Genomic DNA, 26,258 nt, shown 5'->3' with positions numbered 1-26,258 from the left:
TTATTTAATTGGTATACAAACAATTAGGCAACTCACGTATTCGTTGTAACATCTTTAATTTTATGTTGTTTACGTAGTTTTCTATTTAAAGCTTGATCAAAACATGTTAAAAATAATAACAAAAGGTGTTTTAATTCAAAATGCACAAGTAAAAATAAAATGTATTTGTATGTATTACGTTTTTAATTTCGTTCGCTGAAAACTCTCTTTGGTATTAGTTTTTTTAGAGTGTATGCCGAAAATATATATAAACTTTCCATTCTATATCTGATATTGAATTTGACAATTGAATAGTAGGAATGCCATTAACATCCGAACACGAAGATAGAAAATATAGTCGCATCGCACTGGGAGGCGTACTCACGAAGACACTTTCCAAAGCAAGCCAACTTGTAACACCACAATAGTCCTGGTGTTCCTTGAACTCAATAATTTGCTCTGGGCTACGTAAGACAAATGTACATATTTAACGACGTGCCAAACGAAAAGACACACTTTCAAAATTTTACCCTAGGATTTCTTTTTAAAAAAATTTGTAAAGTGTTACTTTTCGTTCGGAACTCCGATGTATTACATAACAAACTCTAAAATCTATTGGTATGCTTGCACACATAGCTTAAACATGAATTAAAACATTGTTTGACTTGGGATCCAGTACGTTTATTTCCAATGCCTTACCTAATTTATCTCCTAGGTGAAATGCCATGGTTCTGTTATATTTTAACGATTTACAAATTTTTGAAGCTATGCAAAATTGAAAAAAAGGAACCAACGGACCAAATAGGGTTGGAAAGGACCATTTTTGATCCAAATGGACCAAAGTGGCAACCGTTGTGCTATGTCTCTTACTTTTATTAAACAAACTAAAAGCAATAATAGTTCAAAAGCGTTGTTGTTCTCTTGATTCAGTTTTGCTCTAGCAACGAGCCGCAAACCAATTGGTGTTAACGGCAACGGATCGCTGCGGTATTTCGCTCTCTAAGGGAAGTTTTATCGCATTTATAAACGCGAAAAAAGCAATGAATGTGTGGGCGCTGATCGCTTTCGCGGCTTGGGCGCTTTTCATGCGCTTTTTACCAAATATTATTCAATTTTTACGAATAAGAAAATTTGCATCAACGCTACCGGGACCAAGTGCTCAGGAGTTATTCGAAAATTCGAAGAAAAGGCGTAAGTTTCCAAGGAAGAATAATAATTCAGTTTTTTGATATTAGTAAAACACATATGCAATTTTGAACGCACTGACTTTACAAATTTTATTATCATATAGCATTTATCAAACACCGAAATAAAAAATCGTTTTGTTCCGATACCACCTTATACTCGATTCCTTTGCTCAAAAAGTATCAAAAAAAGTCATCGATACCAAGGCAAGTATCATGGGAAAGTACTCGATACTTACCCGTATCGTACGTATTAAAAAGCTTAGAAATATAAAAATCCGTTACTTAACAAAGCAACTTACTAAAACTCGAATTGGCTCATAATCATGGAAACCATCCGAATGAAAATTTTTTTTATATACCGAAGTTTGCACGGCCTACGAACTTTGCGAGAGACTTTGGAGCATTAATGAGATGCCCGTAAGTAAAGTCTATGCAAAATTTATGTTGCCAAATTCATTTACTCATAACTTTCGATCTGTCGAAATATTTTATGTTCCGGATTTTGAATCCTGTATACGCGTTTTTGTAAACCTCTCCAAAACATATTGACTCAGTTTAAAGGAACGATGGCTATTCAGTCTAGCGTAGCGTTGATAGTGTAACACCATTGATGTGAGCGTCCAATATTTGCGTCATCTGTTTCTTCCACGTCGTAAACAAAGTGGCCGTGGATTTGCTCGGTTTGACTCTCACAGGTTTTGAGGTTAAGTATATAATTTTCCGATGCGTTGTGCTTTATGCTTCTTTTGAATTGCATAATTTTGTTGTTCACTTTGTTTCTCGCTATTTCCTTTTCTTTTTCGTTTTCCAAAGACTGTATGATCTGCTCATTCCGCTATTACATGTATTGGAGTGAAATTGGATTTAGTTGTTGGTAACGTCAATTTTCTTCCAAGTGAGAGTATCCTTTTACCTTCTTCTGGGAATTCAATCGACGTTTTGTTAACGAACCAGTCATTGTTTTTTGTGACTATTGGCTTTCTCATTAGCTCTTGCTTATGCTTATCTAACTTCCCTTATAGCGTTGTTCTCTTTTGTTCTGCGATCCTTTGACTCAGTAAGTTTTGTTTTGTTATAAAAGTGTTCAATTCTACCTCACTCAATCCATATTTCAATTGTTGATGAGTCTGGGTTACAGTATTTTTCGTAAGTTTTATGTTTATATTGGTTTGCGTTATTTCTAAGTTTAGTGTTTTCAGAAGAAATATTCTTTTGAACTTGTCCATTTACGGTATTATCCTTTCGGAACTAGTATTTATTTTTAGGTGTTTGTTGGAGTTGGTTAAGTGATACGGGATAAGTCTATATCGTTTGCATTCTAATAAGAATTTCAGTTCTTCTTTATGTTTTGCAAGTTTCTGCTTTTGATTAATAAAGTACTTTGTACTTGATGTGTTTGTAAAAGTCTTTCATTTTGTTGCTATGGTTGTTAGTGGCAGATGAAATTCAAATAAACAAATTTTTCCCCGTAGGCCTTCCGATTTTTGAATTAATTGTATATTCCGTTCAGTTCTGTTTAATTAAAATTTATGTTAATACGCTTTACTGGTCTAAGTCGAGTGTGCAAATAGAAATCCATGACGCAAATATAGACAAAATATATAGAATTTTAAGCAGAAACAATTACCCAAAAAAAAAACAAGTACAGAAGTACAAACACAAAAGAAATTCTACAGCGTCACATATATTCAAAAATTTACATAAAATATTCATCACAATATAGCAACAACACAACACTCGCTTATAAATCAAACCACACTGTCTCTACAATATATACAAAAACAAAATACCCTATACAGCTTCAACAACACAACAACGTTGTTTATATACGAGATTAAATACAAAGGAAGAGAGAATGAAAATGTGACAAAATATATATCGGCACAACTAAGCGAGCCTCTGTTAGACTGGGCGAACATGAAGCTGACATCAAAAAGCAAAAGACGAGCACGGCGTTATCACAGCATATGGTGACAAGTGGGGCCATACAACTGATTTGAAAACGCGAAAGTCATAGATAAAGAAAATAGAGAAACAACAAGCAACAAGGTACACATTGGAAAGCCTGGGGATAAGGGAAAGACGAGAAAAGACAATGAACAAACGCGAAGATACAGAAAAAATTGCTGCCGCTTACATAGCATGTTTAGAAAATTAAGAACCAGGGACGGAAAATAATAATAATTTTTCTTCGGAGTCGAAAAAGTCCTGGTCAAAAAATTGTCCTAGGTGAAAATGTTTGAGTTCCCAGGTATCAATCCCTAGAGCAATATCATGTCGAATCATGCATCTTTTTATTTTTTGAACTTTTTCCATAAAAGTCCACATATAAAAGTAAAATCTGTATTTTTATTTTTTGAGTCCGATAGAACTAGTTAAACTCGGACTTTTAAAATAAAAGTCCGGAAATAAAAGTTAAATCCGGACTTTTATTTTTTAAGGCCAAACTAAAAAAAAAATTTAATTCGGATAAGCCGTTTCCTTGTTATCAAGCGGGACTTTTATTTTGGCCTTAAAAAATAAAAGCCCGGATTTAACTTTTATTTCCGGACTTTTATTTTTAAAAGTCCGAGTTTAACTAGTTCTATCGGACTCAAAAAATAAAAATCCGAAAATAATTTTTAGCTTGATCCAAATATATTTAAAGTCCAAAATTAATAGTTTTGCAAGGAATTGTATCATAAAAGGAATAACAGTTTCACCCCCTGATAAGAACATTTAATATTGACGGTAGTCTTGTCAGTTAAATGGTACTGATAATTTTCATATGTATATATATTAGGCTGGGTCGATTTGTATGGACGAAAGTTAACCGATATCGCGCCTACCTTCTGACCTAATAAAAAAATTTCATATATATATCTTGTCCGACCTCAAAATGTCCGCTAAAAACGTTGTCGATAACAGTTTTTTGAAAAAAAAAAATATTTATGAAAATGTTTATATATTTTTTTTAAATTTTATTTTTTATTTTTTCAAAAAACTGTTATCCCCAACGTTTTTAGCAGACATTTTTGGGTCGGACAGGGTATACATGAAAATTTTAAAATCAAAAGAAAATTTTTTAGTAGGTCATGAAAAAAACCTTAAAAATCAAAGTCGAAAAAAAACCAAAAAATTCCAATTTCGCAGGCTCGAAAATTATTTTTTTGGATATGCGTAGTGGAACTTTTTTTCCTGAGCCCAAATCCTATCGAAAAATCAATGACGCGATATCGGTTAATAATTCGACCCACCCTAATATATATGTTTAAGTTGATCAAAGTTTTTGTTGCTGTTTTAATGGTTTTATATTTTCCATACAAAAATGCAGTTATTGTAAGTGTTTGTATTAATTTTACTTATTTAACTATGTGTTAATTTGTTGCTTATTTTTAATTTTTCTGTTTGAGGCAGGGATTTTTTAAAATAATTACTCCTCTGAAGATGCTAACAAAGATTAGCGAAAAGTTGGGAAGATAGTGAAATAATTTAGTTTTATTTGCATACTCGACTTAGATCAGTAAAGCCTATTATCATAAATTTTAATTTGTATTAATTAAATTTCAGAGCCACCTACTAGGGAAACAGTTAAGAACGCGTTGTTAAGGTCTGTAAGGTGGACCAATTCCTATTTCGTGGGACATCAAAATGTTAAAAGTGAACTAGTAACGTCTCTTAATGTGATAGTTCAAATTTTTTTTAAAGAAAAATCGGATCGTACATTTTTTGGGAACTGGTTTTTACTCGAAACTTTTACAATAACTCGAAAACGGGTTACCGAAAAAGGTTTTTGTTGTTGTAGCGATAAGGACACTACCCAAAGGCCTTGGGGAGGGAGTGTTATCGATGTTGATGGTCCTGTACCGGATGCATATTCGGTACGTTCCGGTACCAAGCCTGACCATTTCGGGATTGATTTGTTATAACCACATGCGACCTTCTAGGTCATACCGCCCTCCCACCCCCTAGATACATGAAATAGGATTCGCCACGAATAGGTAAGGTTGACAATTGGATTTGGAGAAGCTATATATTGCGCTGGCAACCTGAAAGGTTTGCGCTACATAATTCATTGAATCAATTTGGTATTTTAGTCGCCTCTTACGACAGGCATACCTACCGCGGGTATATTCTAATCCCCTAACCCGCTGGGGTATCGAAAAAGGTTCTTTATTCGAATGCCTTAGTCTTTAGAAAAATATGAAATTCTCGCATCTTTGCACTCTTTCCGCATAAAATATGGGCCAGTTTTTCGAATATGGTTTGGGAAATACCTTTCTGTGTACTTCACAGATCCAGAAGATATCAGTAAACTGTTGAGTAACAACACGCTACTCTCGAAGTCAAAAAACTATAGGCTGCTAGAGTTATGGTTGGGCAAGGGCCTACTTACTAGTAGCAATGAAGCTTGGCGTGAACGCCGCAAATTATTGACGCCCGCTTTTCACTTTCGCATACTTAGCGAATTCAAGGAGCCCATGGAAGACAATTGCAAAATTCTTATAAGTAAATTGCGCGAGAAAGCCAATGGTCAACAATTCGATATATATCCTTATATAACATTATTTGCTTTGGATGCAATATTAGAGACAGCAATGGGAATCAAAAAGAACGTTCAAATGCAAATCGAATCGGAATATGTGAAGGCGGTGGAAACGTGAGTCATAAAAGCTAACGATGTTTAGAAGAAAATATTTACTCATAGTTGAGAAGTTAGGTAGCTTATATGTATGTAAGCTTTATCGTTTTAGGATTTGCCGTACTCTACGTAAACGATCATTCTCAGTTTGGCAACGGTATGACGCAATTTTTCGGTTTTCAAATTCTTACAAGGAGCAGAAGGAAGCATTAAGGATTTTACGTGGCGAAACAAATCGTGTTATCAAATTACGTCGCCAACAGTTGCAAGACTCCAATAGACAAAATTTTGCGGATGCAGAAAAACTAAATGAAATTGATGTCAAACGACGCTTAGCATTTTTAGATATGTTACTTATCAGCCAAATGGAAGGTACCGATATATCACATGAACATATACGCGAAGACTACTTTGAAGGTCACGATACAACTAGCTCTGCAATCGCATTCGCTCTTTATTTGCTTTCCCAGCATCACGATGTCCAACAACGGACGTACGAGGAGTCTGTGCTGTTGCAAGGCCGTGAAAAAGAGTCAATGCCCTACTTGGAAGCGGTTATAAAAGAAACACTACGAATGTATCCATCTGTACCCTTCTACTCACGTATGGTAAACGAAGATTTACAAATTGGTAAAATCACAGTGCCAAAAGGTGTTACAATCACACTGCTAGCCTATGTGATCCATCGTGATGAAAAATACTTTCCGAATCCACAAAAATTTGCTGCAGACCGCTTTCTGGCATCCGAAAAGGAATTGCATCCATTCGCGTTTGTCCCTTTTAGTGCGGGGGTCCGTAATTGTATTGGTACTGAAATTTAGCATCTTTCATTGTTTCTGCCGGTGAAAGACTTCAAACCACATATATTGGCCGAGTTGGTTTCTAAAAGTGTGAATGGTGTGCAGATACGAATGCGCCCGCGGAACTAAAATTTCAAACTATTTATGAACAACTTGTTACAAACCAATGAAATGCCCTAAGCGTCTTTTCCTTTTCTGACCTTGTTAAACCCTTAAACTGCCTGTGTGTGTTTTTTGCAGTTTCTTTTAAAAGATGAAGCCGTTGACCACAGTAGTCGTACCTTTTTTCTTAGGATAGCAGTAGCGAAGAGGATAGAACATTTGGATGAGCAGAGAGAAATGGGCAGGGAATGAGCATAATGATATGGATAAAGATAGAGGCAAGGTACGAGGGGAGAGGAAATAATTGGGCTAAGGAATGGGACTAAAGATTTTAACAGAGATATAAATACCAATAAAGATAGGGAGGAGAAATGCGATGAAAGGAAACTAGATTCCTGTAAAATTTTCTTAATTAAATTAATTCCTACATCGAAAATATGAGTATGCAGTATTTATAAAGAATTTTCAAATTATTCATGTTTAATGTAGTTAGTAATAAAATTATTTGATATAAAATAATTAAAAAAAAAAAGTTGAAGGTAAACGGTTTTATTGAAAAAAAAAAATATTTCATTAGGTAATAATAATACTAAAAGCTAGAAAATAATTAGGTAAGTCCTAGATACTAGTCATCACACTTGTCATCAATCTCAACTCGATTGAAATTCATCCGGCCTTAACAAACTGGATCGGCTCCACTTTAAGCTGCAACATAATCAAGTCGCGGTGGTAACAAAGTTTGTTGCTGCAGGGTGGGGATTTATCACCAATTTTATCAACCTTTTGCTTAGGCGGTTGGACGGAGGACGAGCCAAACTAATGGCATATGCAAATGATGTTTCAGTTTAAGGCAAATGCCTAACAAGCCTAGCCGAATTTAATATATAATAAATTCTTACAGGACGACGAAATTTTTGGACTTATCTTAACGAAATTAAGATTCTTTTTGCGAGTTATAATTAAACGTAAACAATACTCAGTTCTAAATAAGAAAGTTATTTTTTTGTTAACGTTTTCGATGCGAGATCGAAACACAGTTTTTAAATCACAATAGCTCTGAAATGGTGGATCGGATTAATGACATATGTGAACTAGCGACAGCGAATACTCGTTAGATCCATAACTTATTAAAAGTTTTAGAAATATTTTGACAGTTGCATTGTTATAGTTTGAGTGAAAATAGATTTCAGTCACTGATCGTATGACATGATACTGGATCAGACCATTAGAACGTGCTCCAATTTTTTCCAAAAAATGCGCCAAGAAAATCTTGTATTCCTAAATTTATGGTAGCAGCATACTCTAAAAAAAATTTTAAATGAAAAATAAAAATGGAAAATAAATATTTTCAAATAAAAAAATTTCAAGTTTGGCTTTGAAGAGAAATAAACTAATTAACAAAAATTTTTAAGTTAAACGGTTTTATTGAAAACAATACTTACATGAAATAATAATAATACTAAAAGTTAGAAAATAATGAGGTAGGTCCTGGGTACTGTCATCACACTCCCCATCAATCTAGGGCGTTGATGAGACAATTAAATAAAAGCGTTGGGCGCGTGAAATTTCTAAAAATGTAAGGCGTAGCATAACCTGATTACGGTTCAGTTGGTCTTATATATGACTATCAATAGAAATTTGACGCGTCCAACGCTTTTATTTAATTGTCTGATCAACGCCCTATCAATAAAACCGTTTAACTAAAATTTTTTTTTTTTTTTTTGTATTTTTTTTTTTTCAAGTTTTCTTCTCTTGTCTTTATTTAATTGCCTATTATTTCTCAATCTATTTAAATAAAAAAATAAATGTAAGGCGCGATAACCTCCGAAGAGATCTAAGGCCAACCTTCTCTTCCAATTTGCGTCGTGCTCCTATTGATTTTCCCTACAAATTGGCCGGACGGGACCTACATGTTTTTTTTATGCCGACTCCGATCGGCATCTGCAAGGCAGATGAGTTTTCACTGAGAGCTTTTCATGGTAGAAATAAACCCGGAGCGCATGCCAAACACTGCCTAGGGGCGACCCCGCTTAGAAAAATTTTCTTCTAATTGAAAAACCTTATTTCTAAAATTTTGATGTTGCTTTGCCCGGGGTGCGAACCCAGGGCATACGGTGTGATAGGCGGAGCACGCTACCATCACACCACGGTGGCCGCCAATCTATTTAGTAACTCATTATTAAAAGGACTCTTTCCTGACAATTTGTTACAATCTAAGTCCTCAATACGTAATCCTTCCAAAGACTTTCCTCGACTCTGCGCCACGTATGTTTGTCCCCCTCCAACTCCAAAATATTTTAATGTCACTTCTATCGGACTGTATGTAATATTTGTTCGAAATATGAGCCAAATCGGACCACAAATACGATTTTTGTGAATATCTCGATCCTTGCACCACCTAGCGGCGATTTTTTTCCTATTATTGCATTGTCATCGGGTTCTGAACTATATTCCAAGCGTCAAGCTTGTAGCTTATCGGGAAGTTAATTAAATTTCAATTACAAACGGCCGTGCATGCGGCCTGCCTGTCAAGTCAAGCTAAATAAAACCGTTTAAAAAACAAAATTTCTTGAGCGTTTTTTTGTGATCTGTACTGGAATTCTCTAACTATCCTAACGATACTCGCCATCGTTATACAACGAATTGATAAAAATAAAGTTTTTTATTTTCATTAATAAATGTTTATCGATATTAGTAAATCTAAGATCGGCTATCGAAGCCAAATAATTAATTTCTGTCAACGGCGTTCGATATGAGGCCGCCTTCCTTCCATTTAACATCAAAAAAACTGTCACCTTGATAGCGATGTCAATATTAAGTTAGTGAATAGCACAGTCATTATCGCAAATGAAAAATCGTTAAAATTACGACAAGTTGTATTGTTGAAAGTTATTGAACTCGTCTACTGGATATTGCGCTGAAATGGACAATATTTAAAAAAAAAAATCTTTATTAAAAAATATCTACATTCATAATGCTCTGTGCGGACAAGGAAACGGTTTGAACTTTTGAAACATAATCAATTCTAATAATAATATCTCTAACCTGCAACGCATCATTTTGTCGAGATTTCAACGTACGACTTACCGCCTACGATAGCGATTGTGCTAGTCACTAGTTTTAACATGGCATTCCAGATAAAATGCATTACGTCAATGTTGCAACGTTTTCTATAAAATATCTCCATCGCTTAATTTTGAACATACATATATATGAAATTGAATTTTGAAAGGGAATGCTCTTATTTTTCCTGTTGGGGCTTTTGTCTGATCAACTTACAGTAATGGCGACATAAGTTTCAAAGTGTTTGCAAATTTAAACACTGAACACAATAAGTATAGCATATTATTGCATGTTGCTGCAGCAACATCACACACCACACCTCCCTTTCACCACCTTGGCAAACACCGCCACAACCACAGACACCCACCCGCCATATCCCCCAACATGGTTAAATTTTATTTTAATTTCGGAAATAGTAACAAAGCTAGAAAACAAAAGCAAAGCACAAAAGCAAACAACAATTATGCCTTCACGGATCAGCAGCCTCAAGTGTCCTCGCTACTGCTGAAAAAAATGATCTTGGATTGGTAGTATTCTTTGGTTTGTTTTGGTCCTTTTGGAGATATATTTTTTAATTGGCGCTTAACCATTTAGGAGATGCTGGGTAACAAGGACTCCAGCTAACCTTGTTCCGCGATAACTGGCGCCAACAGGGGGCACCAAGAGAGGTCAAAGTCTTCCCCCACCTGTTTCTCTGAACCCAGTGGGATCTTCCCATTGCCCACGTCAGCAAAAACGCCGTAGCTCTTAGCAGCTTAGAACATGGAGTATGATAGTTCCTGGAGGCTGCATTTACGGGGCTGAACTGTCAAAGTCTGCCGCCGTGGTGTACAGCTAGTCGATTATCCGCCTTAGCAGATAAAGTTTTGGCTCGGCGGAGACAGTTCGTAGAAAAACGAATACACGATAATAGCCTTCGAATTGGATGCAAAGCTAGACCTTAAGCTCCTCAGATATATATCACACCAAATTGTTGTTATTAGTAGATATGTATCTCTTCCGTACACCTTGGCGGTAAGTCGGGTTTTTCTTCTCGTCGCGCAGACGTAGATAATTTCTAAACAATTCCTCAGAAGCATGCTATTCTTGAATTGAAAATTCATTCTGGAATGAGATTTCAAAAATTCGGGTTTGGATAAAATATCATAAAAATATATAAATAAAATAAATGTAAGGCACGATAACCTCCGAAGAGATCTAAGGCCAAGCTTCTCTTCCAATTTGCGTCGTTCTCCTCTTGATTTTCCCTACAAATTGGCCGCACGGGACCTACATGTTTTATGCCGACTCCGAACGGCATCTGCAAGGCAGATGAGTTTTTCACTGAGAGCTTTTCATGGCAGAAATACACCCGGTGCGCTTGCCAACACTGCCGAGGGGCGACCCCGCTTAGAAAAATTTTCTTCTAATTTAAAAAGCTTATTTCTAAAATTTTTTGATGCTGCTTTGCCCGGGGTGCGAACCCACGGCATTCGGTGTGGTAGGCGGAGCACGTTACCATCACACTACGGTGGCCGCCATAAAAATATATGGCAAATAAAAATAATGAGAATTTAAACATTTTTTTAAACGTCATTTCGGCCCACCGGGTTTACCTTATAATATTTAACCATGAAAATAACTGTGAATCTGCCCCATGGTTGCTTTCCAATTTCAAAGAAGAAATTTCAACGGCTTTATTCATTATTGATTAACTGATTTATTCGGGTCGGTCGGTCGTGTTGAAATTCAGTTTTTCTTTAAACTTTAAATATCAAAAATGCCGAAAGTTCGAAAGTGTCGCGTTCTCTCTTGTACTTCCGATAGTACATCAAAAAACATACAATTTTATTCCTTTCCAAGGAGTAATGAGGATCAGCTAAAGTGGAGGGATAATCCCCACTTACGAAAACCTTCCTCGGAAAAATTCTTTTGTTTGCAGCCGTCATTTCGAGGAAGGTGCAAGATCGGCGAAATGTTTAAAGCTTGGTGCTATCCCCACCCTTAATTTAGGTAAGTTCAATATATAATATACATAATTGTGTGTAGCTAGTGAATGGTGAATGCTACTACTTTAGCTCAAATTTCGTCCATATCGGTAGAGGTGTCAAACGACGCGCCTTGGACGCAGGATCAAGAATCCGAAAGCGGAAATGGAAAATTCTATTTCTTTCCGGAGATATCTGCAAACAAAATTTAAAATTTTCATGTGGTTCTTGTAATTTTGATGATTTGTAGTGCCCCCCAAAAAAAATGTGGCTGTGGAAAAGTGTTTTGCGCTTATATATTTTTGGTCTCCAAACCGGTTTGAATTTGATAATTATAAAATATAAAGTTGTGAAAAAGATCAGTGACACCATCTACCACATACAAACAATTAGGAAACCACGAAGTAGAAGGGTGGTTCATTTGGAGATGCTAGCAGCGATTAGATCGAGAGATTTGTCTGATCGGGACGATCAGACTTAGGTGGAGGGCAGTGTTACGAATGTTAGAAACACCAAGGGGTACTGCCATCTCTATGCCGATGCTAAGCAGTGACGTGAGTGCACATCAATAATTTAATCCTTTTGTCTATGTACGTACACGCAGCGGAGAAGAGATGCACAAACACATGCAGATATCTTATCTGAGATGCAATTGTGATTGTGGAAGTGTCGCTCACACATACAAGCGCATGGGATATGAGAGAAGCTATAAAAATTATACATCTGTAGTTGTAGCTGAGAAATTTAAAACTAACTAGTAAGTTTTGGAATTAGAAAAGCCTAAAAATATGCAACGAGGAGGTCGGACAGTATAAAAGGGCGACAACAGTGGAGGCGAGAGATCAGTTTCACTTAAGCTATCAGTCAGTTTGGTTATTAAGCAAGCCAGTTGCAAAGTATAAGTGTTATTGTGAAGTACTTTAATAAAGGCCATTTTTCCATTATTCAATATTGGAGTTATTTATTCAACAGTTTAGTGATTCGAACTTAGCAGAAGTCTGCAAATAAGAGGATTTGCAGTAAATTCATTCCAATATTTATTATTTATAATATTTACACATATTACATAGACCTTTATTTCCTCCGTTCATATTTCGTTTTTTAATTAGAGATGGTAAAAGAGTAATTTGGAGTCTAATCGCTACCTCTCTTTAGCTTATTAACCTTTTCGTCTTTATCTCTTATGCTAGGATTTTCAGTACTTATACTTCCGTCTTCGCTCGTCTTTGCGGATTTAGAGATGTAGTTCCTGTCATTCCGGCTAGCTCGTCTCCTGCTTCTGGTACTAAGGCGTTTTCGCTCCCCCTTCTGTCTCTCAGAAGCAGGCTTGTTGGATGCATCTGAGGCGTCTTCTCACTGCATGCGGTTGCAAAATTGAGTATTGCCCATAGCAAAGTCTTTGTCAGTTCTTTGACAGTTCATTCTTCCTCTGTCTCACTGATCTATGCCAAGTTAATCATTCCAACTATACCCATAGAGCTCCTTACTATTTTTGTGCAAAATTGGACTTTTTTTGTCATTCTTATATACATATCAATCAAGATTTGGTTCAATTTGGTATCTTTCATTTCGCCAGTCCCTCATTATTTACTACTCACAACACTTGGGAGTTGTGCATAAGGACTTTTGCTATATCCCAACTCTTAGACCGGCCATAGTGACGAACTGTCACGCGTGATTAGTTATCACGTCCTGCACGACGTACCCCTGCTTCTACTGATAATGGCAGATCTAGAGTGGACAACTCAATAAAACCCGCACCCCTGAGTCATTGTGCAATGCTCAGGGAAGGGAGGGCTCTGTTAAGTGTCAAGATCGGTACACAACGGTGACAAACTAGAATGTTTGGGGTTTTTGGATTTCTTTTTGGTTTGGACTTGACTGCTTTGGGCTGGTAGGGTCGTCATGGTGCGAGGGACGCGACAGGCACGGAGAGCGCTCCGAAGCAGGTCACTGGTAGCCGGGAAAACTCCCGACGGATCAAAAGGGCTGATCAGACGGATCAGCGCAGGGGTCTGGGTTCAACCCCCGTATGTACGTGTAGTTCAGGTAGGTGATCGAAACCTACACCCACTGCGGATCCATATGGGGCTGTGACTGGGAAAGGGAGAGGTCCGCCAAATGCGACGGACCAGCTTAGCACCATTAAAGAGGCCCTGTATCGAGGAGCTTTCCCAGCTGGAGTATTGGGGTCGAAGCTTGCCGGGCCATCGACGCCGCGAGCTGGAGTGTGCCAGGAGCGTCGTAGTGGGCGACGATCACACGCCGGTTTGGGGCTAGGAAGCGGCAAAAGTCGGATGAGAGGAATGCCCCAACGACAAAAAGGGCCAGAGGAGGTGGGGACGCACTTGCGTTAAAGAAATCGTTAAATGAGCGGACGTCATAACCCTCGGTGCCCTGGATAGGAGTAGGAAAGATGGTGCCATCTCCCGAGAGGAGTGGCTTTGCGTCGCCACCTTACTTGCCCAGGAAAGTACAGGAACCATACTTAAGGTGAATTTTTGTTTTCAGCTCGACCAAGTCAAGCCTGAATGTGTTTTAGTGAAGGTGAAGATGGGTCCGAACATTCTACTCCTAATTCGCCCTGCAAATGTTGGAAAATTACACAGAAAAAGATCTTGTAATTTTTAGGAAACTTTACACTTTTTTTAATTAATAAAAATAATTTGATATACTTTTTAGGAATTAATTCTTTATAGGGCTCTCGTACTCACACAATGCAATACTTCCGAAAATATAATGAAGAATGTGGCTAAAAATATCCATACTTCACTTCATCCACCAAACTAAAGACTCAAGCAACGAACTTGATATGCATAAAAATAAAGACATTCACCTCATTTGGTATGCCCCAATTTTTTCTTGTATTATTTAGCACAGTGGCAAATATTTTAATATGCGTAAGGTATTTCAAATATATTTTGTAAACTGAGTCGCAATTGTTGACAATAACAGAAATAAATAAAAATGCCAATAGCGGACAATGGTTGCCGCATAAACTGTGGGACGAAATTCAAGGTTATCATTAAGTAAGCGAAGACGCGTGTTACGGCTGGCACATGAAAAGTATGCATGTAATTATGTGAAATTGTATGTATGTATCATGCAAGCATAAAAATATATCAACAAAAGTCCATACATATGTACATATGTATGTACATTAAAAATGGCAATTGAAGAGTCAAGCAGAAACGCTGTGAACATCGGGCTTTGTTAATATTTAGCTAGAAATATACTAAGCAGCTAATATATAAACAATTATCGGCATTTTGACGTTACGTTGGCGGGTGGTAACAATATTTAAGTAATTGGACGCCTCAAGCACTGACAGTGATGATATGTTACGCATGAAAACGTGCCACGTTCAAAGGTTGACACATTCGTCACGTATGCGAAACGTTAAGCTGGGAAACAAGAAATTGCACGACTGGTCAGCACTTGAAAGTCCCTCATTGTAAAATGTATTACATAATTTTGATTTTTAAGTAATTAGTATTAATCTTGATTTATTAATCATTTGAGACATACGTAATTAACGATTTGTGTTGAGGCAATGCGCAATAGTGCAGATAGTAACACCTAAGGACTTTTTAGTTATTTGTGAGTGGGAAAAGCGGATTCGGAAAAACTGCGGCTATGCGAAAAGCTTGAAATCTTTAACTAGCTAATATGAAAAGTCATGAGCCAAAGTCTCTTGCTGGGACTATCAGTGACATATGAAATATATTAAGGGCCAGATTATGTATAACGTTGTGACGCTTTGCGTGGCAGTCACTCACTTTCACAGTCACCACTATATGATACCAAACATTTCACTAAGGCATTTAGGTTTACTGTTACTCACTGTATATGATAGAAATTTCGGTTCATAGGAAAAATTACTCGTTGCGTTATACTTAATTTGTCCCTAAGATTTTGATGATTTTCACGCGCAATCGAAAACTTTCATTATACTGTAGTCTATCCATTTATTTATTTTCCCGTTTATATACCTACAATTTAAACATTTTATATGCAGCTGCTCCAATTCGTTAGTTAATTGGTCATCACTTGTTAGTTATGCGAATTGGAGATACGAAAAGATTTATCATTCCAAAAATGTTTATTGTTCACATGAAAAATAACTCAATGCTGAGAACTAATTTACTCATATTTTGTCAATAGCAACCGTTAAGTTGGCCACAAAGCTCCTCATTGTTGCCATTATGAATTCCTTAGTGTCGCAATTTATGTAAATTTTGACAAAACCAATAAAAAAAATTAAAAAGATTTATTTAAAGTAACTTTATTTAAGTATGTATATATATTTAGCATTAAATGCATAAATAAATTTCACTAAACAATAAACAGATATATGTCTGCTAAGAATTTTCACATTTCACATAAATTGGTACTGCATTTACATAGTGGGAGTGCGTGAAATTTGCAAATCAACCTAACAAACGAAACAAGATAAATTAAAACCGAGTATACGTGTGTGAAAATTTTGTGGGCATCCAATGTTCTTGACGGAATTTTCAAAGTAAAAAACAGTGGTGGGAGTGGGTTGAAATGTCGAGGGAGGTGAAAGTAAGAGTGAGATTAGAAGTGGGAATGAGAGTTAATAAAGCCGTTGTAAAAAATATTTAGGGTTTATGAAGTACCACCCATGTTTTAATTATACTCCAGCTATGTTTAATGAAGCCAAAAGCTGATTACATAAACTTACTTTCTTTATATACATTTCATGAAAATGAAATGTGATATTAAGTTTGGTCCGAATCACAAAATTGTAAGTCCGTATATGGCATACATTGTTTATGAAAAAATCGTAGATATCGGTGGTATATATCGAATAAGTTCCATATGACCCATTGCTCAGACTTTAATATTCGCCAAATTCTTAAGGCTTGTTTAATTTAATTTTTACATTTTTGCATGTTTCTGTAGCTTTGTTGTTAAAGAAAACACATATTCAAAATATTAGAAGTCAAAATATTTGTTTATTTTGTAAGTAATTTAATATATTAGACAAAATGTTCACCACCTTGAATAAAGCGGTGGGAAAAACGTTGATGGACGAGTTTGTACCATGGAATAAAAAGAAAGAGGTTTCACTCAAATTTTTTTTTACGTATTTGGGAATTTTTGAAGTTTCGCAAAGTTTGTTGATTTGCAAAATTAAAGTAAAATTGGTGGTTTTTCGGAATGCGATTTTCTTTTTTATGCTGTTACGACGCACAAAAACTTATATTGAACTGCCACAAGGATGTTTGAAAAAGAGGTTCACCAATCTCGATTTGCATCGTTATCGATAATCTTTGGTTTTCAGGACAACAGATTACTGGCCTCTTTAACAACCGTAAATCCAATTACATTATATATAATTAGATTAAAAGAACTTGCAGTGATCAAAGTTATAAAATATTTGGCGTTTCCAATTTCCACGCAGCGAAACCTTTCGCGAAATTGTCAAAATTGCGTTCAAATGGCCATTCCTCCCAGACTTTCATCTCGTCAAATGATAAAACGCTTTTTTTCTAGACTGGTATTTTGTACTTACATACTATTTATTCTTTTTTTAAACGCTTATATTAGCTGTGTTTTTTTTCACATCTATATACGTTTACGCGTAAGCTTTATATGGACTGCTAAGAGACAAACTTTTAATACACCTCTGAGATTGCCACGCATAAAATTAGTACTACTAAATTTCAATATGCATTATACTCAGATGTAATTGAAATATGTGCCTATGGTTCACCTCTTAAAATGGTGCGTGTCCACAATTCATAGCAACTGATTCAGCTATATGTTATACACTATGGCCATTAGAGGGTTGGGTCTCCGCTTTTCGGCACACCCTGTGCTGTAGCTTTTTGTTAACCACTGCCGTCTCCTAAGCATTATCTAGGCGAGGATAGGCGTTTTTTTTAACGCGCAAACGAAACTTATACGCGTGTAAAAAAACACGGTTATTAGCTTCACTTAAATGTATGTTTGTCACTCGCTAGGCTTAGCGCGCAAACAAGAGTTCGATAATGTTAAGGAGGCCCATCTAGCGAGAAGTACTGAAGACTTGCGGCAGTACTAAAATAACACGCTACAAAACGGGTTGTTCTTATCAGGGAGACGCGCACCTATGGTGGCCATAGTGTATAATCTATAGCTGAATCGATGAATCGTGGACACACACACTTTTTGGTCATAGAAGTGGAGAATAGTGTAGAGGTAAAATGGAGACAACTGACTATAATGCATGCTGAAATTTACCGCAACAATTTCATAAGTTTAGATAAAGTAATGCACTTGGCAGTCCATTTAAAGTTTAAGTACATATGTATCTTATACGGCCGATTATTCGGATATTATGAATGGTACCTCCATTAATAAAAGGTATGAAGCCTTCGGAACAACTGAAGACAGTCCCGTCTTTACTTGTTTCTACTATCTACCAAAAACCCAGGTCCTAGCTTGTAACGTTTTTTACTCTAGAGGACAAAATCTGACCCTCACTCTAAACACATCTTATTTTATAGTAGCAGGCACTAGTTGGGGCCTAAAGTTCTAGTTGCAGTGATAAGTTTTGCCTTCACTCCAAGTACAATAAATGTCTGATGCTCTCTATTTTGCTAAACAAATTTATTTTTTTTTGTTGGTGCAGAGTTTAATTAATTTGATGGATATACGCTTTCAGAATTTTTTCCATCATAGTAGTGTTTTATGATAAAATTTTCTATATAAAGAAATCACTGTATTTGTATTATTGTTTGGTTGTATGTATGTATATTATGTTGATAAAGTTGTACGATGAGAGCCCTTTAAATATGTATATATGTATACTTACTGCCGATCAATACAGCAACGTAATAAATATTTACTCTTGTCATAAGATTTTGTTGTTGTTGTTATTGACAAAAATGTTCAAAGTCAAGGTACTTGTACCACTTTTGTATAAAAGTTAATTAAATATTTTGAAGATGCAACGCATAGCTGTTAATTCAAAAATACTTTATAAAATAATATCAACAATTGCACGAAAAATATGTATATATCTATGTATATTAGGGTTGGTAAAAAAAGAATGTCAATATAAATTCTTTGGCCTCAAAAAGTTGAAAGTACTTTGTGCCTTGACAATCGCAAACGGCTGGGCTAACAAGTTTTTTGCTACCCCATGACTAATGGGTTCTTGTCATGGCTTAGACACTTAATGATGCAGGGGGCTCTCCTTTTCCTCTGCTTCAACAGACAAGTATCGCTGAGTATACCTTCTAGCACGAGCATCTTTCATTAGAATAACATGCTCTAGCCAGCGAGGCTACTGTGTCTTAATTTCATGGATGTCTTCAAAAAGCTCCTACAGCTTACTAGCCGTCGCATTTGCGAAAAAGTCCACAAATCTCCCGTATAACTTTACTTTCAAGTACTGTCAGATCCGTCTCGTCTTCTAGCATATATGCTGCTGCACCATTTAACGGAATGGTACTGAAAAGTTACTTGTTGTATCACATTTTCGTTTGCGAGGACAGGCCTTCATTTCTCAACTCCCCACTTTTTCAAAAGTAACATTTGTTGGCAAAACTAACTCCGCGCTTTATTTCAAATATTGTTCTATGTGCTTATGCTAGTTCTTACCGACCCAAAACCTTCGTTTAGTTTCGAAAGGCTCGGAGGGATCCTTCCCAGTTCTGACTGAGCTGGTGGTGTTGCTCAACAGCATTTTTCACAGCCATATAACTATTGCGTGGAATCCAAGTTCGGACAAAGCGCCATATAGGCAGCAAATTTTCGTGCTAACGATGGTGATGTGTGGCGTTTTGTTTTCAGGAAAATCTGCTCCAAATCAGATTGAGGGTTCAGGATCAGCATCTTCATAGAGTGCTTCATTGCTGTCTTCGTCCAAGAGGACAGAGAGTGTTCCCTCCATAATGTAAGTACTCTCTAGACTGGCTTACCAGGTCACCGTTTTCTGTCAGAATTCACACCAGTATTGAAACCATTCGACCCTAATTTTTGGTTAGTTGCTCAAGCTATTCACACACTTCTTCTTATGGCTAGTTTTCTAGCTTCTTTCTTCAACCTTCAACTTTCGTCAGTATTCACACATTCCTCTCGGCGCATTCGCACATAGTGAATTAACCATTTTGAGACTCCATTTTTTCCTTTTCCGATATTCGGTACATAACAAATAGAGCGACCCTAATTGTCATAGAGTAAACTTTTCTTCCCGCTAAGCACGTGTATGTAAGTACTAAACTTTTGTAAATATTTACTTAAAATTAAGCAAGTGCCGCCCTTCAAGAAAATGTGCCTAACACTTAAGTGCGGAGGCACGTACGTGAATGAAAAGTACGACGTGTTTTGCTACCAAATTAATCAGCTACTGGCTTATTGCTGTATCAGCTAATATTCACAGTTGATCTGCGTGATTACGTACACGTGGTGGATATTGCGGAGCGTTTTTGTGTTCATAATATTTACATTTATGTATGTAGTTAAAGTGTCTAAAATGTGAACTTACTCCATGTATGTACGTATTTATGTTTGTGCATAATCTACGGTTTCACGGTCAGACAGCGAAAAGCGGGGAATTTAATTATCTTAACACTGCACTTTTTATGATGTTTTCGGTCAATATTTGTGTGTAAAAGTATTCCAAAATATTTGAGACTTTTCAAGTGTTCCCACTCGAAACACTAAATATCTCCCAAATTCACACAAGTTGGTGAAAATGTTGTCATTGTGCTAAGAGAGTGGCCGCAATATGATCGTTTTACGATGATACAGACTTTCGAAACTATGCATTCTTTTTCTTCCGCTTTTTTTTCAATAAATATCAAAAACACAAAATTTCAAGGTTAAACAAATTGCAAATGATTCTTACAGCATTTTTCCCGAAAAAATTGTTCCTGCACTATGTTTTTGTAACTTTTTAAAATTTTACACTGTTTTGATTTTAATTTAGTAGTTCTCAAAATAAAGCCCAATTTTGACCCTACATAAAATATGTAAGTCGATTTATGGAGTATTATTAGTCTTTATGCGCCTCTTCTTTTTAACGCTTTCGAATTTCTCTCGCGTCACAGTTTCAAAGCCCAAAAAATATAAAAAATTACGTTGCCCACAAAGTTAGGATAGGTTGAACTGGCCGGTACGTGAAGACTTCACTTAGACTGAATGAGTCTGTGTTTCTATAAGTTTATTCAATGAACAAACTGAAAACTTCTATCAGAAACCAGGACCTATGTTATAAAAAAGCTTCGTCCTCTTGGCAAATACAAGAAGCTATTAAGGACCTATGCCAATTGTTGCTTCTAGAATTGATAGCTGCGTCACTCCTATTAGCTGGAGCCTTAACATTTGGAGCAAAAAATGTGCTCTATATCTCCCTCCTCCAAAGCACTTCTTAGATTTGCTATCACTTTGCAGCCCATTCGGTTTCACGCCTTTCCTGTTCGGTCGATCAGGTGCAAGTCTCGACTTCATTTAATCTGGTCAAATCTGATTGGAACGTCTACGCCCTGTTTAGCAAGCTCATCTGGTTTTTCGTTTCCATCTATTCACATATGACTACGGATCCAGTACGACTGTATATTTCTCCCTGTTCTGATTCTTTCCAAGGATTGCTTACACTCTAACACACTTCTAAATGTTGTACAATGAGAAATAATTAACTAATTGCTGCTTGGTGGTCAATGTAAAAATTGAGGCAGCTGTAGTTAAGCTATTTTCCTCCTGTATTTCTATTACGTTAGTCAAGGCTACTACTCTCGCCTGAAAAACACTAAAGTGATCTGGCAGCTTGTAGGATCTGTTCATTTTCGAATCAGCGCAGACCCTACTTACTCCCTGCATTTAAAACCATCGATGCGCCAAACCTCCACCTCTATTGTGGCTCTTATAGACCAGGCGCTACACTTCATATATACTCCAGCGTTCCTTTACTTGCATAAAATTCCGTCGAGGCCTGCTTCTCCCTTTTCTCCACGTTTGGCTTCGCAAATAATTTGCTGTCTAGGATTATTCCTAGATATTTTGTACAATATTTCTCCTGCAAGGTCACCTCTCCTAGCTTAGGCTTAATCCAATTCCTACGCCCTATATCTCCAAGTTAATAAGATCATATCCGTTATCTCCGCGCTGGCGATCAGCCCGACATTAAATGCCCAGGTATGTATATTTCGAAGTGTCCGTTCCATTAAAGGACTATATGATATGATTATATAAAGAATATGATAACTGCAACGTCATCTGCGTACGTCGTAAGCTTGAGCAGTTGATTGATAACAAGCGTCCGCACCTGTAGCATGCCCCTGGGTTGTTTTTGTTGTTGTGTTAGCGATAAAGTCGGTCCCTGAAGGGTTCGGAGAGTATTATCGATGTTGATGGTCCTTGGCCGGATAGAGATCCAGTACGCTCCGGTAACAAGCACCATAAGGGTACTAGTCTGACCATGTTGGGAATGATTAATGTGGTCACACATTAAACTTTCTAAGCCATCCCGCACCCTTCCCACGATTAAATATTCCTATCTTATCTTCTTGATAGAACTCAAAGAGTTATATTTAAAAATGCTTTGTCCGATGCCATTGATGTAACTTCTGGAGTTCCTCAGGGCAGTCATCTTGGCCCAATTCTGTTGTTGCTGTTTATAAACGATATTTCTACAACAATAAATTTTTCAAAAATTTTGATGTACGCAGATGATGTACAATTTTTTTTATCCTATGCGTCAAGCGAAGACAGGTCTCTTTTACAATCAGATCTGGACGCATGGCACAATTGGTGCACCATCAACTTATATGCCACTTAATCTTAAAAAATGCAAATTTATGTGCTTTTCTCGTAGATTACTTCAGCCAGCTTCCTACTCTCTTAACAATTATAATCTTGAACAGGTATACAGTTTTATAGACCTTGGTGTTAATAAGGACAGTAAACTTAACTTCAACCTGCATATTACTGCATCTGTTAATAAGGCTAGAGGTGTTCTGGAGTTTGTAAAGCGATGGTCTAAAGAATTTAGCGACCCGTACGTTACTAAAGCTCTTTATACAACATTACTCAGGCCCGAGCTACCAGGTTGGGATTCAAGGGGTTGTGTAGCGCAATATATAGCTTCTCCAACCCAATTGTCAACCTCACCTTCGAGCGGCGAATCCCGTTTCACTAACAGACGAGGCTCTGGCGACCCCAAGCTCCTCATGGAACTTGGGGGTGGGGAGGGAGGGATGGCCTGAAGGTTTAATGTGGCCATATAAATCGTTCCCGAGATGGTCGGGCCAGCACCTTAATGGTGCTGTGTTACCGGAGCGTATCGGATCTGTATCCGACAAAGGACCATCACATCGATAACACTCCCCAAAGCCTTCGGGGAGTAACTAATCGCTACAACAACAACAACAACAACAGCTACCAGGTTCATATTGATCGGCTAGAATCATCCCAAAAACAATTCTTACTTTCCTCCTTAAGAAATTTCCATTGAGATTCTACGTATAATCTGCCACCTTATACTAATCGCCTGATACTTATTAATCTTCCCAGCCTTGCTAGTCGTAGGGAAAAGCTTGGAATTGTATTTATGATTAAATTGCTAAATGGTTCGGTATCTAGCTCATTTATGTTGAGCGAAGTAAACTTTAATGTCCCTTCCGGGCCTTCAAGACATTTTAAACCTCTCTACCTAAAACATTGCAGAACAAATTTTTAATTAAATGAGCCCTTACGCTGTTTGCGTCAGAATTAAAACTCCCACTCTAGCACATTTGATACTTCGGACTCGCTTTTTTGCATTAAAAAATCTGTTCTTTCCTCTCTTAATATTAACTAACAGTATTCATTAACATACTGAATTCAATTTCTACTAATTCTATCCATTATATGTATGTATATTAATTACTAATACGTCATTTATTTTACTTAGCTGATGAAGTTTCCTCTGTAGCTGAGCCGTTTTAGATGTCGACGGTTAACAAACCACTGCTTTACAACGACTCGGTATGAACAGGATTAACCTGGATGGACCACTTGAGGGCAGTGCGCTGTCAGAACGTCTATTTAAAAAAAAAAAACATTATTTGCCATTTTTACGGTGCTGAGCTGCGTTATGACTAACAGCTAGAGTAGACAAATATATTTTTGAGAATCCGCATAGTTTCACAATAATGTTTTTACTCGTTGCCATAGATACAATTTTAACTTTTTGGACATAACTAATAAGTTTTACTTAAAACAGTGCACTGATTTTGTTTTAAATTCACTTCACCTTCTGTCACAAAAATTTTGAATGTATGACCATTTTAGGGGCTAAAGTTAAAGTAACTCCGTTCTCATTGCAACTATAGAAGATATCTAGAACCTAGCTTAATTGCTGCGTTGACAGGTGCACATTTTCTTCTTTCTTCCTGCAGCTCGAACTTCCTACATCTGCTGTCACTGACGAAGCCTAACATATAAATATGGGATGCCAGAAGCATGGTCTAGGATGTTAGGGAGGTTATATTAATCGTTACCGAGATAGTGGGACAAGTACCTTAATGGTGCCTTGTTACCCGAACGTACCCAATCTATGTCCGGCAATGGACCATCATCATCGATAACACTCCCAAAAACCTTCGGGGAGTGTCTTTATCGTTGAAACATCAACAACCACAAAACCTTTCCTGCTTGATGGATCACATACAACTCATGTCTCTTTTTGATTTCTCCGCTGATCAGATACACAACTGTTAGGTAACAGATTTAGCAGATTCTTATCAGATACATAGCTGATAGGTAACCGATTTTTTTGATCGCTCGTTTAAAATCATGTTAAATAATCATATGACTGCATTAACAAATCTTGCTAAGAACATGAAAGTATTAAGAAAAACTAAAAAGAATATTTTGATAGTTTTGGAAATTTACAGCCACCGATTGAACTGATTAATTATCTGAAGCCGGCAATACATTACAATTATGAGCAGAAAGATAAATACAACACAGTAATATGCGATCAATTATGTTTAAAATTTTTATTTAATAAAAATAAATTATATAAAATATAAATTGTTTATTATTTTTTTTTTCTTAAATGTATTACAGTAAATTACTACTATAAGGTTCCGAAATGCCCATAAGCATAAGTATCAATATGATTTTCTCGTACAATTCGCTTATCATCCATATTGCTTAGAGCTACTTTATAAATATTTTGTGTATAAACCGTATGTAATTTAGATCTAAATGTATACATTGATGCATTATACAATTTATTTTCCAACAGACATTTTCTAAAATCACTTAAACTCAGTGTAGAAGCTACACACTTTTTTATTCCCTTAATTTTTTTAGTTTCATTATATCGTTATCAATTTTAAATGAATACATTTTTGCTCTTAAACCTATAAACTCTTTTATTAACTTCCCATTACATTCATCCTTCATCATACCTAGAACCTTCTTATTCAACTGAGGAAAATTAAAAATATTTTCCTTTGGATATGAGTTTGTATCGAAAAATTTTGAAATATCATCACGAATATCATTATAAAAGTCATCAGTTTGAATATCATATATGAAAGAATCAGTATCCATTAACTCAAAGCAATATTATTTTTATATTTCGGTCTGTCACCTCCCAGTTGAAAAGGTTGGCCACATCCCTTAATTGTGGTAATCTAAACTGTTCTAATGAAATCTAAAGTGTGGCTCAAATGCTAAAGTTGTGTCTTATAGTGGGAAATGATATTTCTCCAAAAAGACCGATAAACAAAATGGATCGAAAGATCTAATTGTTGTTGATTTTTATATTTCTCTTTGATATTGTAACGAATTTGCTGCAAATCCTCTTATTTGCAATCCTCTGCTAAGTTCGAATCACTAAACTGTTGAATAAATGACTCCAATTTGTAATAATGCAAATTGGCCTTTATTAAAGTACTTACTCGCTTGCGCCGCTTTTATAGTTTACGCTGCATACATCTAGGCTCTTCTATTTCCAGAACTTACCAACTATTTCGTGGGTTTATAGTTCTCATATAGTTTCTACTTGTTTCCAATTGTCTACTTTTCAGCGTCTCTCAGATGTATGTGAGTTTGTAGTTTACAGTCTCTCGCACACACATAGGCGTATAAGTAAATGCATCTGTGTGTGACATCTCTCGGCTGCCTTATATATGTGTATACATGATTTGATTATTGGCGTAAATACCGCTTAGCATGGCCTTAGTGATGGTATAGCTTAGTGATGCTAATATCCGTGACAATGCCCTCCACCTAAGTCTGATCGTCCCGATCAGACGAATCTCTCGATCTAACCGCTACTAGCCTCTCCAAATGAACCATCCTTCTATTTCGTGGTTTCCCAATTGTTTGTATGCGGTAGATGGCATCACTGATACTTTTTACAACTTTGTACGGGCCTTCACAACTGCACCAAAATTTGGAAGGAACACCTTTCCGCCGGTGAGGGTTGTACAACAGTACCAAATCTCCCTCCAAGAAACCCTCCGAATTATTCTTGTTGTCGTACCTGTATTTCATCTTACTACTCATTATCCTGGATTGTTCCCTC

The 26,258-nt window shown here is 36.6% G+C and overlaps 1 protein-coding gene across 1 annotated transcript; it reads left to right on the top strand.

Moving 5' to 3' along the window:
- Window positions 1–933: 933 nt before the first annotated feature.
- On the top strand, window positions 934–7,550 carry Cyp4s3 (Cytochrome P450 4s3). The gene is given in 3 exon segments (XM_067781913.1): window positions 934–1,170; window positions 5,343–5,805; window positions 5,900–7,550. Coding segments are annotated over 3 exon segments (1,431 nt in total). The 5' UTR covers window positions 934–1,019; the 3' UTR covers window positions 6,717–7,550.
- Window positions 7,551–26,258: the final 18,708 nt, after the last annotated feature.

This window comes from Eurosta solidaginis, chromosome 4 (assembly GCF_040869045.1).
Source record: "Eurosta solidaginis isolate ZX-2024a chromosome 4, ASM4086904v1, whole genome shotgun sequence".
Taxonomy (NCBI): Eukaryota; Metazoa; Arthropoda; class Insecta; order Diptera; family Tephritidae; genus Eurosta; species Eurosta solidaginis.
This window is presented reverse-complemented; position numbering and strand designations above follow the sequence as displayed.